The sequence below is a fragment of the Leguminivora glycinivorella genome, chromosome 21 (genome assembly GCF_023078275.1).
Source record: "Leguminivora glycinivorella isolate SPB_JAAS2020 chromosome 21, LegGlyc_1.1, whole genome shotgun sequence".
Classification (NCBI taxonomy): domain Eukaryota; kingdom Metazoa; phylum Arthropoda; class Insecta; order Lepidoptera; family Tortricidae; genus Leguminivora; species Leguminivora glycinivorella.
Genome location: NC_062991.1, coordinates 466674 through 485019, shown reverse-complemented (window position 1 = coordinate 485019; position 18346 = coordinate 466674). Strand labels below are relative to the sequence as shown.

The 18346-nt window shown below is 38.4% G+C and overlaps 1 protein-coding gene across 1 annotated transcript in view; it reads right to left on the bottom strand.

Annotated features, from left to right (window-relative positions):
* Positions 1-18346, bottom strand: part of LOC125237289 (nascent polypeptide-associated complex subunit alpha, muscle-specific form-like) — a 121151-nt gene that overhangs the window by 68971 nt on the left and 33834 nt on the right. Inside the window, 1 exon segment of the mRNA XM_048144278.1 lies at positions 1107-1772. Within this exon segment, the coding sequence (XP_048000235.1) occupies positions 1107-1772 (666 nt within the window).

The window sequence follows — 18346 nt, the reverse complement described above, 5'->3', positions numbered from 1 at the left end:
GTTCCTCAAGGAACCCGGATTTTTTTATATTATCGCGGTTCGTTCTCTGATAGGTACAATTAGGTACATAGCACAAACGAACGCGGTCCGCATTGGACAGGTCGGAGGCGATTCGCCAGTGGAGGTTATCGCGTATGAATTTGCCACTAGAGGCGCTGTTGTCTGATGTTATTTATAATTAATATGAGATTTAAAACTTTGTTTTGGCCCCGATCTTTCGTCGCCTTAAACTTTGACAGCTATATCTCTGGACCTTAGTCAACAGTGGTACCAACTGGTGAGCAAAAAAACGATAGTCCCCATTGGTGACCTCTGAGGCGTCTGACGTATACCTATAGGTATAGGGTATGCTGCCCGTATGCTTATGCTATCGGGTACCTAAGTAAAGTCAGCAAAAGCGAGTGTGTACATTCAACCAATTGGAACCCTAGGCCAGTGTAGAACTATGTCATAAATATGTCATAAAGTGACGTTATAAATCAGATTGTAAGAAATCTCTTGCTGCTTGTCATTTTGACATAGTTGTAGAGTGGCCTAGGTACGCACATTCGCTTCGGATATCGCCTAATTAGCGCGAGCCGCGAGGTCCTATAATCGTAAGATCTACAGCAAACATGCGTTGCGTGCGCGCTCGCATTCGCTAGCTCTTCATTGGCTTTCGTTTTTTTTTTAAATCTATTGGCAACGCGCAGTGGCGCTGATTGTCATAAATAATCTTATAGGCATGTCAAAGAATGCCAGTGGCCGTTTAAACTAATTTGACTCCATAAGATTTAATAGAATAGAGCACAAAGTGAGGGACTCAGCAGTCATGCACCTAGCGAATATAGTTACCTAAAAATCAGGTGAAAACACATGGCCAGTCCACCACTGGCACTATTTAAGGTAGGTACAAGTGTTGAAACCCGACCACAAACGTCGTATAACTCGTATGAGCCTTTATTATTTAGCAACATTGACAGTTGCGTTGCTTTTTGGGGCGGATAGTCCATTCGTCATCTATTCGTCGTTCATTCGCAAACCAATTGAACTAACTTCGAAGTACTACTTATCAAGTCACGCCGTCTGAGGTCGGGTTCCAGTAGGTTCTTAATCTACAAACTCACCCATTCTCATCCTTAATCTTCTTCTTCCGCCCTCTCTTCTTCGGCTGGTTGAGCATCATCTGCGGATGCATTTGCATATGGTGCTGCGGATGCTGCGGATGCATCGCGTGCGGATGCTGATGCATCTGCTGGTGGTGCTGATGTTGCTCCAACGGGTGGTGCTGAGGCGCGCCCAGCATCGCGCACATCGCGTCCTCTTCGACGAACGAGTACGGGTCGTCGCACTCCCGTTTAACCCCGTTATACATGTCCTCGTCTCTCTTGTGGTGTTGTTGGTGTGGATGCTGGTGGGGGTGCGGCTGGTAGTGGTGCGACATGTCGTAGGGGGCGTCGGGTTCGCGCTTGAACCCGTACGGGTCGGAGTATTTCGGGAAGAAGGGGTAGTCGGGCTGCGGCTGGGGCTGCTCGAAGTGTCTGTAGGCCGGGTAGTGGCGCTGCATCAGCTCGTAGGGCTCGGGCTCGTGCTCGGGCTCGAGCTCGTGCTCGGGGGAGGGGTTGTGGGGGGTGGGCGGCGCGGGGGAGGGGTCGAGCGGCGCGGGCGGCGCGGGGGGCGCGGGCGCGGGGGAGCCCTCGGCGCTGGAGGGCTTGCGGCGCGCCTCGCCGCTGTTGCTCGTCTCGTAGCCATCGTCCTGCCCCTCCGAGCCCTTCTTCTCTGAGCCCTCCTCCCTGTAAACACAACATTTCAGCTTTAGTCTTGGCACTACAATACTATAGACCCAGAGCCCAGGCCCGCCAGACCTTCCTCAAATTCTCAAGGATGAAACTTTGGGACAATGTAGAGTTCATATCGGCGGTTAATGTGTGCATATTTTTTAGTTCGGCCCATCGGCCAATTTTTTGCTATCAAGTGATGAAGGTGAAAAAAAAAAGTGCTTACTTTCCTTAAATTCTCAAGGCTGATTTTTATATATGTGTTAGAGCACGTTGTTAGAAATTGGTTATCATCAATGCCAGACCGTTTCCGCCGGCCATAACTTTTACCAGACGCGACAAAGTTGGCAAAAAACGACTCTAACTTACCTCATTTTCTCAAGCCTGATTTTGATATATGATACGCAGGGACCTGTAACTAGACCGTTTGTAAGCAGCCAGACCAATCGGATGGACCCAACCATCCGCCAGACCGACTTAAAGTTTCGATATGAGCATTAGTAGAATTGAAATATTCCGGGTCTATAAAAGCTAAAAACTTGAATTTTCTACATTAAGCTACGTGTATATTGTATACTTGACGTAATAAGCGACTTTCAAAAATTTTACTTCTAAGGAAATAAAAAAATGAAAGTTTATATGTGGTGCAAGATTAATTTTAAGCTATGAATTTTATTTACACTGCGTAAGTACATGTGTATTTTATTATAAATATAACTTTTACCAGACGCGACAAAGTTGGCAAAAAACGACTCTAACTTACCTCATTTTCTCAAGCCTGATTTTGGTATATGATACGCAGGGACCTGTAACCAGACCGTTTGTAAGCAGCCAAACCAATCGGATGGACCCAACCATCCGCCAGACCGACTTAAAGTTTCGATATGAGCATTAGTAGAATTGAAATATTCTGGGTCTATAAAAGCTAAAAACTTGAATTTTCTACATTAAGCTACGTGTATATTGTATACTTGACGTAATAAGCGACTTTCAAAAATTTTACTTCTAAGGAAATAAAAAAATGAAAGTTTATATGTGGTGCAAGATTAATTTTAAGCTTTGAATTTTATTTACACTGCGTAAGTACATGTGTATTTTATTATAAATATAACTTTTACCAGACGCGACAAAGTTGGCAAAAAACGACTCTAACTTACCTCATTTTCTCAAGCCTGATTTTGGTATATGATACGCAGGGACCTGTACCCAGACCGTTTGTAAGCAGCCAGACCAATCGGATGGACCCAACCATCCGCCAGACCGACTTAAAGTTTCGATATGAGCATTAGTAGAATTGAAATATTCTGGGTCTATAAAAGCTAAAAACTTGAATTTTCTACATCTGAAGCTACGTGTATATAATATTGTATACTTGACGTAATAAGCGACTTTCAAAAATTTTACTTCTAAGGACATAAAAAAATGAAAGTTTATATGTGGTGCAAGATTAATTTTAAGCTATGAATTTTATTTACACTGCGTAAGTACATGTGTATTTTATTATAAATATAACTTTTACCAGACGCGACAAAGTTGGCAAAAAACGACTCTAACTTACCTCATTTTCTCAAGCCAGATTTTGATATATGATACGCAGGGACCTATAACTAGACCATTTGTAAGCAGCCAGACCAATCGGATGGACCCAACCATCCGCCAGATTTGTAAGCACAAACGGTCTGGTTACAGGTCCCTGCGTATCATATACCAAAATCAGGCTTGAGAAAATGAGGTAAGTTAGAGTCGGTTTTTGCCAACTTTGTCGCGTCTGGTAAAAGTTATATTTATAATAAAATACACATGTACTTACGCAGTATAAATAAAATTCATAGCTTAAAATTAATCTTGCACCACATATAAACTTTCATTTTTTTATTTCCTTAGAAGTAAAATTTTTGAAAGTCGCTTATTACGTCAAGTAAACAATATACACGTAGCTTAATGTAGAAAATTCAAGTTTTTAGCTTTTATAGACCCGGAATATTTCATTTCTACTAATGCTCATATCGAAACTTTAAGTCGGTCTGGCGGATGGTTGGGTCCATCCCATTGGTCTGGCTGCTTACAGACGGTCTAGTTACAGGTCCCTGCGTATCATATATCAAAATCAGGCTTGAGAAAATGAGGTAAGTTAGAGTCGTTTTTTGCCAACTTTGTCGCGTCTGGTAAAAGTTATATTTATAATAAAATACACATGTACTTACGCAGTGTAAATAAAATTCATAGCTTAAAATTAATCTTGCACCACATATAAACTTTCATTTTTTTATTTCCTTAGAAGTAAAATTTTTGAAAGTCGCTTATTACGTCAAGTATACAATATACAGATACACGTAGCTTAATATAGAAAATTCAAGTTTTTAGCTTTTATAGACCCGGAATATTTCAATTCTACTAATGCTCATATCGAAACTTTAAGTCGGTCTGGCGGATGGTTGGGTCCATCCGATTGGTCTGGCTGCTTACAAACGGTCTAGTTATAGGTCCCTGCGTATCATATATCAAAATCAGGCTTGAGAAAATGAGGTAAGTTAGAGTCGTTTTTTGCCAACTTTGTCGCGTCTGGTAAAAGTTATGGCCGATGGAAACGGTCTGGAATTGATGATAACCAATTTCTAACAACGTGCTCTAACACATATATAAAAATCAGCCTTGAGAATTTAAGAAAAGTAAGCACTTTTTTTTTTCACCTTCATCACTTGATAGCAAAAAATTGGCCGATGGGCCGAACTAGAAAATATGCACACATTAAACGCCGATGTGAACTCTACATTGTCCCAAAGTTTCATTCTTGAGAATTTGAGGAAGGTCTGGCGGGCCTGGGCTCTTGATCTACTAGCTTTTTAGTAAGTTAAAATAATAAGAGCTTGTCCAGTTTAATTTTTAACGCAACGCTCGCTTATTAACTACCATTTCGGTCTGTTGCGTAGCCAACTTGCCAATAAATAATTTACGCTTCATAGCGACCGATAATACATCGATGCCTCTCTGTCGCACTAAAATGAAAGAGAGATAGACAGAGATGACTATTGACTACAAATACTACGATACGCTTAGACGATTGGCTCGTTGTATAAATCGACCGGTATGAATCGACCAAGTCTTCAAAATTCGCGCCCTACGTCATTTCATAACAATCATATACGTATCCCCTAGGCATAGTCAGATTAGGTAGCTGCGTAATAAATAAATAAAAATAAAAAATATTATAGGACATTCTTACACAGATTGACTGAGGCCCACGGTAAGCTCAAGAAGGCTTGTGTTGTGGGTACTCAGACAACGATATACATATATATATAATATCTGGGCAACCGAGCTTCGCTCGGTTCTGTTTCGTATCCTTGACATGTGTCGCCATCTAGTTCAAAAATGAATAGTACCTACATCGAGCGAAAGAATTCTCAGCCTTAACAACACAACTACTCCACACGAGATGGCGCGCATTTCGCCACAAAAACTCAAATAGTGTATTTTCTATTCGTTTTAGCCTTGACCTGTGTCGCCATCTAGTGTTTGCAATAAATAGTACTTACATCGACCGAAAGAATTCTGTCTTAACAGTACAACTACTGCACACGAGATGGCGCGCGAAGAAAAACGCATGAAAACTCGAAAATTCGCGTTTTCCGGGACCTAAGGATAAGTTAGACCGATTTTTCACCCCCAAAAACCCCCACATAACAAATTTCTGCGAAATCGTTAGAGCGGTTTCCGAGATCGTCAGTGTAAATAAATATATATATAAATAAATAAATATACAAGAATTGCTCGTTTAAAAGTATAAGATAAATACTTATATGCATAGAAAACATCCATGACTCAGGAACAAATATCTGTGCTCATCACACAAATAAATGCCCTTACCGGGATTCGAACCCGGGACCGCGGCGCAGCAGGCAGGGTCATTACCGACTGCGCCAGATCGGTCGTCAATAGTTGTATCATCCACAATGACGTGCAAATTTGTCAAATACGAGTGAAGGCATACGACTTCATAAATGACACTACTCTTACGTCATAACCCCTAGCCATACCCAGGTATAGCCAACGAAGCTATTGATGACACACTTTCGATTACGGCTGTCCCAGAAACCCGAAGTCAGACACTCTAAATATAGCGCTACACCTATGGAATATCAATAAGATTAAAATAAAACGCAGAGTTGAACAGCCTATAATGTAAACAAACATAAACGTCAATCTCGTACATATTGATAAGTATATATTATGATCTTATTAAAGACTATTATTTACAATATTATAAATGGGAAAATGTGTGTCCGTTTGTTCGTCCGTCTTTCACGGCAAAACGGGGCGACGAATTGACGTGATTTTTTTTAAGTGGAGTGGAGATAGTTGAAGGCGTGGAGAGTGACATATGCTACTTTTTGTCTCTTTCTAACCCCCTACTTCATTAAAATGCGGTATGGAAGTTTGTACGGAGCATTCCGCAATTTTCGAATTTAAAGCAAGCGAAGCCGCAGGCAAAAACTAGTTTACAATATTTACATGTTTTAAAGCGATATGGGTAATTTTGCTGACATTTAGTTCAATATCGACCGTATGCTTTTCAAATAAGGTAGACAGAACAAGTTATGTTAACACGCTAGTACATATTGTATGAATGGAATATTGATGAACAATAATGAAGATGTAACATGATCACTTTCGTTTATTGAATCGTAGCGTAATTTTAATAAAGGGGCAATTCTCCGACTGTTTTAATGGTCGTTTAAAACCATAATTCGTTTATTGACATTATGATATTTATGATTAATGTCTTCATTTTGTAGTCGTTATTATATCGTGCTGCCCTCAGGGGGGCGATTTTTGAATCTCACATACGAGACTTTGTCACTAAAATACCGGTTGAAAACGGTGACTTGCTTATTATTTTCAGTGACAATTTCCTGAATTCGAACGCGTGAGACTCAAAAATGACAAAAATCGGCCCACAGATCATATAATACTAGAGAGCGGTGACGGGCTGACGGGTTAAGAATTTCACTACCCCTTTTCTTCCCGTGGGTGTCGTAGAAGTCGACTGTGGGATATGGGTTAAAATGTGGCGTAGGCGAGAGGCCGGCAACCTGTCACTGCAATGTCACAATTTGGATTTCTTTCAGTCTGACAAATCTCTCAAAATACGAACGTGCAAAAATAAGCGTATTCCAATTTCCGATTTTTGACAGAGAGCAAGACAAGCAAGAAAACATGACACTTTCGACCAGGCACTTCAGTCAGGCCCCGTAGCCGAATGGCATTTCTACGACGCGAAACGAAAACGAAACGCCGCGAAAGGTAGTCTGGCTCTGTCGCGCCAATACGCAAGACCGATAGAGATAGATATCTACGAGCGTTTCGTTTCGTGAGCGTTTGTGCCATTCGGCTACGTACCCAGATCCATCTTCAGCAAATTTTTCGACTTATCAGTCAGTGAGTATTGAACATATTCTTGGTGCTTCCTAAAAAAAAATACTATAAAATTTTCTCATAGTAGGTATAATAATTTCAGAGCATACAGTGACACTGACAAGCACCATTAAAAACAGTTTCGGCATTTTAATTACCATTTTTCACTTCATTTTCTACACTGGGTGAAAGACCGTCTCAAATTTCAAAGCGCTGCAGTTTTTGAACGCCGACGTCAGAAGTGGGATAGTCGTTTTTCTCCCCCTATCTCTGCCCCTGGCGTGGGAGCGAAGCGCTGTGTCGTTAATAATATAGTGCCCCGTTCTGGGTTCGAACCTTGTGTGCCGTGTTTAGTAATTTAACTAATTTAGCTGTTTTTCCTTGCGGTTGACAAGGTAATATTTTTTTTTTAAATTGATAACTTAGCCGGTTAAGTTGAAGAATCGGGTTTGAGCCCCGCTTTGCCAACAGACACGGTCGCTTTTTCATTCATCATCATCATCAAATTCAGCCCTTTATCGGTCACTGCTGAGCATAAGCCTCCTTCTAGTATACGCCACTTGGCCCGGTCACACCTCGGATACTGACGATCAAATATATGAAAGAAGCGCGTTTCTAGCACACAGTCTAAGCTCGTGTAGGTGAACGCGTACTATGCTTGTAAGAGTGAAATATGACAGGTCGACTGTTCGCATTTTGGACAGGCGGTAACTGTGAGGTAACCGAGAGGGGTGGGCGGCACTTTCAGCGGGGAGCGAGTGTGGCCATACTGTACGATAGTACTCTATTATACTGTGTCCCGGTTCTGAGCTAGTCTCATCCGGTTGTGATCCGCAATTTTCCGGATGTCATCCATCCAACGGGCCAACGTTTTTTCAATAGTGTATGAATTATACATATATTATTTTTAAATTGTTCAAAAACTCGCTCATCAGCAGCCTTCCGTGAAAACATTTGTAACCGACACTCTGTTTACAAAACAGTTGCAGTATAAAATAACCAGTCATGCAATGCAAGAGTAAGTCTCGTGTAATGTTACCATGCGTAATAACTATTAACCGCCATTAATAATTCCATTTATTCGCTTCAATGGATAAGGTGTTACTTTTCACATTCAATTATGTAGAATGTATGTTTAATTGGTCTATTTTAGTGTCCCACTGCTGGGTAAAGGCTTCCCTTCACCCATTGGATGCCACAAATAGAGCGCGGACGCAGAAGACACAGAAGGAGATGGAGGGACGATCTAGACACCTTCCTAACTGGCCGGAAGAGGCACTAAACCAGGAGTCATGGAGGTTATGGGGAGAGGCCTTTACCCAGCATTGGGAGTGAAGTGGGTGACACCAGGCTAGCTAAAAAAAAGCGTGTTACAAAACACGGAGAAACTAAAAAGCCAAAAATAATAAACCTTCGAATTCAGATTTCTTATCGGATTGCAATAATCTAAACATCCAAATTATAAACAAATCAATTATTTTTGTAGTCGGTACCAGACCTGTTCGTCGCCTTGCTATTTCCTGTTTGCCCCACCCAACCATACGCAGGCTGGCCCCGACTCCAAAAATAATTGATTTGTTTATAATTTGGATGTTTAGATTATTGCAATCCGATAAGAAATCTGAATTCGAAGGTTTATTATTTTTGGCTTTTTAGTTTCTCCGTGTTTTGTAACACGCTTTTTTTGAAGGCGGTTTTATTTTTTGTTAAAAAGTTAATTTATTTGTTGATTTTTAGTGGTTCCTAGTGATATTATATGTATCAGTCCAAATATATGTACAGTAGTGAAAGAATTATCCTTTAACTCCTAACCGTTGAGGAGTTGACCTTCCATCATCAGCTCAGCCACATAAAATTATTACCATCAGGCGTAAATACGGGTGTACCTTTGAAAAATACACTAAGAACATTACATGTGCCTATAACATTTGAAGAGTTCCCTCGATTTCTCCAAGATCCCATCATCAGACCCCGACTTGGTGCCAATGGGACCATCTCGGGGTTATACCCGTTCGATCAAAAAAAAAATTTTGAAAATCGGTCCACGATTCTCGGAGATATCGAGTAACATACATACAAAAAAAAAAAAAAAAAAAACATTCAGTCGAATTGAGAACCTCCTCCTTTTTTGAAGTCGGTTAAAAAAAGGTATGCTACGGTTCATGACCTTTTTCATGAGATAGGAGCAGAGGGCGGAATCGATGCTCATGGCAAAAATCAAACGTCAATTGAGTTCGAACGTTAAATTTTATCGACTATCGAATAAACTGAAACTATCAGTATATTGTTGAGTTGTTTTCGTCGTAACTGAGACAAGGATACTTCTTTATCCATTTGTTGACTGTTGTTCGTTTTGGATTAACCATTTTTTTCAAACGTGAATTAGTTTCAAAAAAAAGAGTCGTGGCAGAAATGTCATGCAATTTACTTTTAATCTAATCAAAGAGGTCAAAATCAAATGGTCGAATAGCTAACCAAAGAGATTAATGTTAAAGTCAGAAATGTAAAAGGCTGAATTTATCGATAGCTGAAAATGTCGATAAAATTTAACGTTCCAATTCCAACTCCATTGACGTTTGATTTTTGCCATGAGCAATTTCGCCCTCTGCAAATTAGCAAGTTATCACATCCGCCCATGGACACTCGAAACACCAAAAGGGTTGGAGGTGCGTGGCCCGCCTTTAAGATACGGAGTACGTTCTTTTATAAGGTTTGAAGTTGTCATGAAACACAATCCATACTAATATTATAAATGGGAAAGTGTGTGTGTCTGTTTGTTTGTCCGTCTTTCACGGCAAAACGGAGCGACGAATTGACGTGATTTTTAGCTGAGCGATGAACTATAAAATAGTCAATAGCTCAGATAGTTGAAGGAATGGACCAGAAAACGGAGCGACGAATTGACGTGATTTTTTAAGTGGAGATAGTTGAAGGAATGGAGAGTGACATAGGCTTCTTTTTGTCTCTTTCTAACGCGAGCGAAGCCGCGGCCAAAAGTTAGTATACACATAAATAAACAGCCAGTAAGAGTAACAGCTGATCGTATTATGTTGCTAATGTAATTGTAGTAATAACGGCTGTGAATGGTTCCATTGAAGCGCGTCAATTAACTGTAATGTGCCCGCTGAAGGCACCGCGAGCTCCGCACAAAACTTTGTTGGCGGAGTATTTATAGGATCACTTGTTGCAAGTTCAATTTTATTCACTTTAGAGATAATCCATTATTTCTCTCTTGTATTTCTGGATCTTTTGGTAGATTAGTTTATATAGTATATAACAAAGTCGCTTCCTGTCGACAGTGACATTGATACTTGACACTGGCAATTCTGTGCCTATTTCTAAGTTGATTGTTTCTCATTTATTTATTTATTTATAAAATTATTTATTATACAGTCGACAAATATTACAATTCGTCCCATTAATGCAAATACCGACTAAGTGACTTTTTGACGAAATCGAGTTTTTAGCACCTATAGAATAAGGTTTTCAAGGGCTACAATATGTTAAAACCCATGTATTGATACGACGCTGCATTCAAAAGATAGCTGTCGCATAAAGTTACTTAATGGTCAATTTGTTGCATTATAAACTGCCAGAATGTAATATGAATATTTAATATAAACTTTTATGCTTTATCCGCCAAGTAGAACCTTTTAATGGTGTATAGTGTTTTTTTGCATTTAAACATTTTGTTAAAGTAGCCATCTTATGTTCTACAAAAAAGTTTAATATGTACATATTTGATTTTTGCAAATAAAACTATCAACAAAATTCTTTATTTTAAGCCAGGCTAAACACACCAAATGTCTTTAAGATGTTTTTCCAGAAGATGTTTGTTTACAAACATCAGCAATGTCATTCTACCAAAAAGTTCTATAGGGACTATAATTGGTTTTGCATGTAATGTGACGAAGGAAAGGATAACGGTCTATTACTGCAAATACCGACTATGTATAAATAGGCGATTTTGAGATAATGCGGTATTAAAGTTTGAAGGCAAGTTTTATATGAAAACATGAAGAAATGTACGTTATGTGTATGGCATTTTAGAACCTGTATTTTTTTGTTTACTACTTTGTCATATATATATTCAGAATGTATTTAGTTGACAATCAAATACGATTTAATGAAACAGTCGAATACCTACTTAGTTGGTTTTTCCTGTAGAAATAAATGTTTGTATATTTCTCTTCTTTATACATATAACCCATTGTTTGTCTGTTAAATTAAGCTTCGTTTTTCGTATGATGTTCTCGTGATTAGCGTGCGTTGAGAACCTCTTCCTTTTTTTGAAGTCGGTTAAAATTACAATAACACAAACGGTTTAAGCTACAGGAATCGAATTTAGTTTAAATTTATGTTTCATAACTTCGATGACCGTTACTAATTACAGTGTTACATTTAAATCAAATCTTTTTTTGCCACTTCACCGACTGGTAAAGGCTCTCTTAGTTCTTCAAAAACGGACGAGAGAGTTGCATTTTATCCACAAAATCTTGTGGATTGCATTAGTGCAAAGTTAATTTATACTAATTTTAATTTGGTAACCTAAGCTGGTTGGCAAATAACCTTAAATTAATCTTTGAATTACGATAAATAATACAAATCGGTTCAGACGTCTGTGATTAATCGCATAACATGTATCATTGTTTTAACAACTCGAAGTGGAATATTTTGGCCTACGAAACTAAATTCACTGCGCCAAAGTAACTGTATTGTAGACGTAATTAGATGATATTGATATTGTAGATGATATGAAATGGGCAACTGTTGATACTGTATTTTCTGTATATCATACCATCTTATGTACACAGTTAACATAGAATAAACTTTACTTTACTTACTAGCATACCTACGGTACGAGTAGACTTCAGATGTCACAACTGTGTACCACTTCACCAACTGCAGTATTAAGTGATTGAAACCACCCATGGTACTCTTTAGGTATGAAATCTCTGTCACTAAGGCTGCATAAAGCCTTGAGGACACTTAGGTGGAGTCGAGCCGCGTCGAATCTAGCCCTGCATACATTTACAATGAACGATCAAACCGATTCGACGCGTCGCTAATGGACGTAGTTTCATAAGAAATGCAAAAGGCGAATTAATGAGATTCGACTCGGCGAGCTTAGTGGGCACCAGGCTTAAGTTCAGTTATAGTTTGTCTAGCATTGTCAGCCGTGTTACAGATGTGTTTGTATCTAATTCCACCAGCGATGAACATGTCGTTTAATAACTCTTTATCACTCTTGCGCAGTAAGTGTGCAATCGCACGCAGGCGTATCAGGAGGCGTATTTTTCCCAAAGGAGTGTTCAAATTTGTATTTTGGACTACCGTGAATACTTTTTATTCTTTTTATTGCTAGTGTGATGAAAAACACTGCGTGTAACTGGGGGCGTAAGAATATTGCAAACTTGATTGCTTTAAATCGCCCCAGAAACCTATGTAATTACCGTTACACATTACTTTTTCTAACTTATTACCTCATCTACGCCTACATTTTAGTGACTTTGGCGTAAATGATTACTACAAAACTTTAAATAAACTATTACTTCAGGTTATTGAGCGTACAAAAACTATTTACCTATATTAAATGTAACAGTGTAGATACTGAAATTTTGAACATAAATTATGGCGGACTTCGGATTGCTGAGACAGTGAACTAGTATGTAGTAAGTACCTATGCATATTATGCTATTACCCAAAAACGCATTAACCGATTTGTAAAATTCTTTTTGTGATTTCAAGCGAATGGTATTGCGTTACTTTTTGTTAAATTTTATTGAAATCGGTTAAAGTATTTTGTGAAAAATCTCCTAAAACCGGTTGAAGAGGATTTTTTTCAAAAAATTTTTTTGAGAATAACCCTTCAAAACCTCAAATAAAGTATTATTAATGGTTAGTAATGTTAAAAAACTTTTTATTACAAATGTACCACTTTAATTAACAATGATAAGTGAAGTTTTGTAACATAAAATTAGAGCAGCTATATTTCCTGCAGCTAAAACCGCCTATGTTTGTGAGAATATTTAATATATTTTGAAATAAGTTCAAAACTTATGTATATTTTTTATTTTTTTACAAATCATAAGTAAAATGTATGAAAAGCAAAGCTTAATCAAAGGGAAACACTGCTTTATATGTATAAATAAGATAAATATACACATTTTTATTTCTACAGGAAAAACCAACTAAGTTTGCTACTATTTTTTTTAAATCGTTGTTTTATCGGCAATCAAATACAGCCTGGATATTTTTTACGATTAAGTATTAAACAAGACAATACGGGCTGTAGAATGCTGTATACAAATAGTATTTTTTTTCATGTTATCATATGAAATCGTACCTTCAAATATTAAAATCGCAATATCTCAAAATCACTTTTTTGCACATAGTCGGTATTTGCAGTAAGGGGACGAATTTATCACAGGCCCTGCAAAGCTGTTTAACAGTTTGACTGCAGGATAAGAGTAGCTTATTAGAAGTAATTACAGAAAGTACGTAAGTAAGTAGTAAAGGTTACTATGGCAGGCTATTTAATAAATACATTTTTAATTTTCTCTTAAATTTATGCTCGTTTGGTTCGAGACGGATGTCCACAGGTAGACTATAGTCCTGCGGCGCTGGCTATATTTTGGGTCCTAAGTTAAAAAAATATTAAAGTTTATTTTGTTTTCGTTTATAAATACTTTGCTAACATATAAAATTTAATATTTCGTTTTGGGTCACATTCCTAGGGTGCTTTTTCAGTAATTTGGTAATTTATGGTTATAATTTTTAATTTCACCTAATGTGGTCAAAAAAATATTCGAGAGAAAAAATGTAACTGTAATGCATTTAGTATGACATTTTTAGCGTGTATACGTAGTTTGTGTTAATTTCCTCGAATGCTATATGACAATTTGTCATACCTAGCGAAACAGACGCAAAAAAATATTCATGTTAAAAAAAATTAGTAAAGCCGCATTAGCTCCTTTAAATATATCAATAAACTGAAATTGTGTTTTTCTACTCCAATGCTTTATAAAATTTGCGATAATTTAGCTAAAATAGGTTCTTACCATTACAAAAAAATATTAAAGTTACTAGAGTTCACATCTTAATAACTAAAAAGACAGGGTAAATAAGATACATGAATTTGGGTCAGTTTAATAGAATGCTTCGAAAAATAATACGGTATTAATATTTGCGTTCGATCAAGTCAAGCGGGCGCGTCCGCGCGGTCGTGGCGCGGGAGCAGGGAAGGGCAATGACCTCTCTCGATATTCGACAAACCGCACGTTGCGTACAAAACGCAAATTTATTTCAACTGTGCACCCGAATCACGCTATTTAATGCTAAGCCTGAAAAGGTTGTATTTGATAAGACCACTAGAGTAGCAATTTTAATTAAATATACCTATTTTCCACATGCATCAATAAAATAATTTCATTTCTAAATAATAAATTTAGTATGCAACGTGGAATCTACTACTACTACTGTCAAATAATTAGTCGACTTATCTTCTAAGTACTTTAAAATTATACTTATATTAAGCGTGTCACTCACTATGCAGATTGAAGAGCGCTTATCTTTCAATATGAATCCACATATATTGGGTTGGCACAAAAGTAATGAGACACTTGGTTTACGTTTTATATTTTTTATTATTATTACAATACAAAAAACTTAGTCGATGATGTAATCACCATTAGCATCTATGACTTCTTGCCAACGATCCGGCAAAGTTTGGATGCCTTTCGCCCAGAACTCTGATGGCTGTGCCTCGAAAAAGTTGTTCAACTCCACCTGTACATCATGGAAATCATTGAATTGTTTACCCCGCAAATGTCGTTTCAGGGCTCTAAACAAATGAAAGTCTGATGGTGCGAGGTCTGGAGAATAAGGTGGGTGGGGTATCGTCTCCCAGCCCAAGTTCTGCAGCTGTTGGCGAACGGTAGATGCGACATGAGGTCGAGCGTTATCATGTAGTAAAATTACAGTGGCTCGTCTTCGTCGTTTTTTCTTGATAGCAGAAGATAGTTCGGTTAGCTGTGTTGAATATTTGTTAGCGTTTACAGTTTCATTGTGTAATAGTTCATGAAACAGCATGCCTTGCGAGTCCCAGAAACAACAAAGCAAAACTTTTAAGCGGTTCTTTTGACTCAGCACCGGTTGAGTTGGTGGCGTTTCTTCTTGAGGCAGCCAAAAAGCACGACGTGTATCGTTCTCATAATAAATCCATAATTCATCTCCCGTAACCAGATCAGTCAAAAACTCTTTACGTCGGGGTCGCAGCAAAAGTGATTGACAGATGGCGACACGGACTGCACGACTGGCGTCGGTAAGGATGTGTGGTACCCATCGAGCCAAAACTTTTCGATACCCAAGCTCATGCAGATGGTATTCCACAGCGTGGTGACTGCAGTTAAGTGCTTCCGCTAATTCACGAGTAGTAGCATCAGGATTCGACTGTAGTTCGCGGCGTAAATCGTCATCATTGAATGCAGATGTGGTCGCCCTGAGCGTGACTGACTTTCAAGGCTCCTGTCTCCTGATTTAAAACGGTCAAACCATCTGGACACCGTGGCATGGCTTGTACTTCCAGCGCCCAATGCAGTGTTGATATTGTCAGCCGCAGCCCGCGCACTGTGGCCTAACAAGTACTCGTATAAGTAAAGTGTTTGAACTTGTCGCTCGTCCATTTTATTTCAATCTAACTAAACCAATCACGAGGGCGGCTTTATATACCCTCACATTAGAAGTACCTAGAATGTTCTACAACATACTAGAATATTATCGAAAACAATTAACTTAAGAAAGGAAATGTATAGAGTTTTGTAGAGTGTGTCATTACTTTTGTGCCAACCCAATATAAAATAATATATAATTCAATGAGCTAACACACGCACCGCCGATTATTTATATTTTATATTGAAGTACATGTGGGCATCGACGTAGGTACGTCTATGCCCACATGTACTTCAAAATATTATATCATAAAACGGTGAGGAATTTATCTGTATAAAATACAGGATTATAAAGCAAAATACAGGATGTACTTTTTATAACCGGCAATATTTAAGGAGGTGAAGTCATATAACTGTTACCGAATACAAAACACTAAGTAAAACTGCATCATAGTAAAAAAAAAACGCCCATTGGACTTGCCTCGCGTGACGTCACGTAGTGTTTTTAACCGTCGCCTCAAATCTTTCAAGAAGGACGGTTCTCAAGTCGTCTGTATGTTTTTTATTTTATGTTTGTTCCTCGATATCTCCGTCGTTACTGGACCGATTTTGAAAAAAAAATTTTTTTATTGAATGAATATACATACAGATTGGTCCCACTTTTCTCAGAACCCAGTTCTGATGATGCGATCCTGGAGAAATCGAGGGAACTCCTCAAATCTGAAAGGTGTACATATGGTGATTTTTGTGTTTTTAAAGGAACAGCATGCATTTACGTACGGAACAGTGACATTTGGTGCAGTGGAACTGCTGATGATGGCCAGAACGGAACTCTTCAAATCTGAACGGCACGCTTATAGTGACTTTGGTATTTTTCTAAGAACAGCATGCACTTACATCCAGAACAGTGACATTTGGTGCAGTGGAACTGCTGATGATGGTCAGAACCGGACTCCTCAAATCTGAACGGCACGTTTATAGTGACTTTGGTATTTTTACAAGAACAGCGTGCACTTTCGTCCAGAACAGTGACATTTGGTGCAGTGGAACTGCTGATGATGGCCAGAACCAAACTCCTCAAATCTGAACGGCACGCTTATAGTGACTTTGGTATTTTTACAAGAACAGCATGCACTTTCGTCCAGAACAGTGACATTTGGTGCAGTGGAACTGCTGATGATGGCCAGAACCAAACTCCTCAAATCTGAACGGCACGCTTATAGTGACTTTGGTATTTTTATAAGAACAGCGTGCACTCTCGTCCAGAACAGTGACATTTGGTGCAGTGGAGCTGCTGATGATGGTCAGAACCAAACTCCTCAAATCTGAACATTGAGAAATAATACATAGATTACAAAAGGACTTTTAAATAAGACAATTTTTAATCATGTATTTCTTATATTTAAAAAAGAAACAACCCCAATGAATGATCGATTAACGTTACACCGTTACGCCACCGTTTTTGACTTTCCCAAAAAAAATTCTCATTCCTATTTTTGGCCTCCGGTTTTACCTCGTGCCAAATTTTACCGCGCTCGGACCGAAGATAAAAAAAATCAAAGTCGGCCATTTTGAAATAGTGTAGTTCAAGCTTTTTTGAACTTTTTCCAACCGTTACGGAGATATGGTTATTAAAAAAAACTTCCATACACATTTCAATTTGCCTTCAAAGACCGCCACTTTGTATCTTGAGGCGGCTGTCCACCCGTGTGCCGAATTTCAGCGCGCTCGGACCATTTTGAAATATAAAAAAAAAGTCGGCTATTTTGTTTTATTTTTAAATGTCATTCGATGGATCTCAGATGACTGTACAACATTTGTTCAAGCACTTTTAACTTATTTGTATTATTATGGAACCATGGCGACTAAAAAAAAACCTCCACACAAATTTCAATTGGCCCTCAAAGGCCGCCATTTTGAATTTTTCAAAAATATTCTTTTTGAATACTAATTTTGAGGTGGCCATCCACTCGTATGCCAAATCTCAGCGCGCTAGGACCATTTTGAAATAAAAAAAAAGTATTAGTAGTATTATTAGTAGCCATTTTGAATTATTTTTAAGTACAACTTTTTTCTACTCCGAGACTTGTATGACATTAATTTGGTCGAGCACCCCCGGCTAACTCTTACGATTTAAAAGTTGCCATATAAAACAAAAGTGGCCAGTTTTCTCACATTTGCAGCAGTTTTAGGATTCCGTAGTCAACTAGGAACGCTTATAGTTTTGCCATGTCTGTCTGTCCGTCCGTCCGTCCGCGGATAATCTCAGTAACCGTTAGCACTAGAATGAAATTTGGTACCAATATGTATATCAATCACGCCGACAAAGTGGTAAAATAAAACGTAAAGCGGGGACTGGTTTTCTTTTTATTCCAACCCCAACGTGTGATATATTGTTGGATAGGTATTTGAATAACGGTTTAATAAAATAGTTTTTTGGAAATATTAATATTTTCGGAAATAATCGATCCTAAAGGAAAAAAAAGTGTGTCCCCCCCCCTCTAA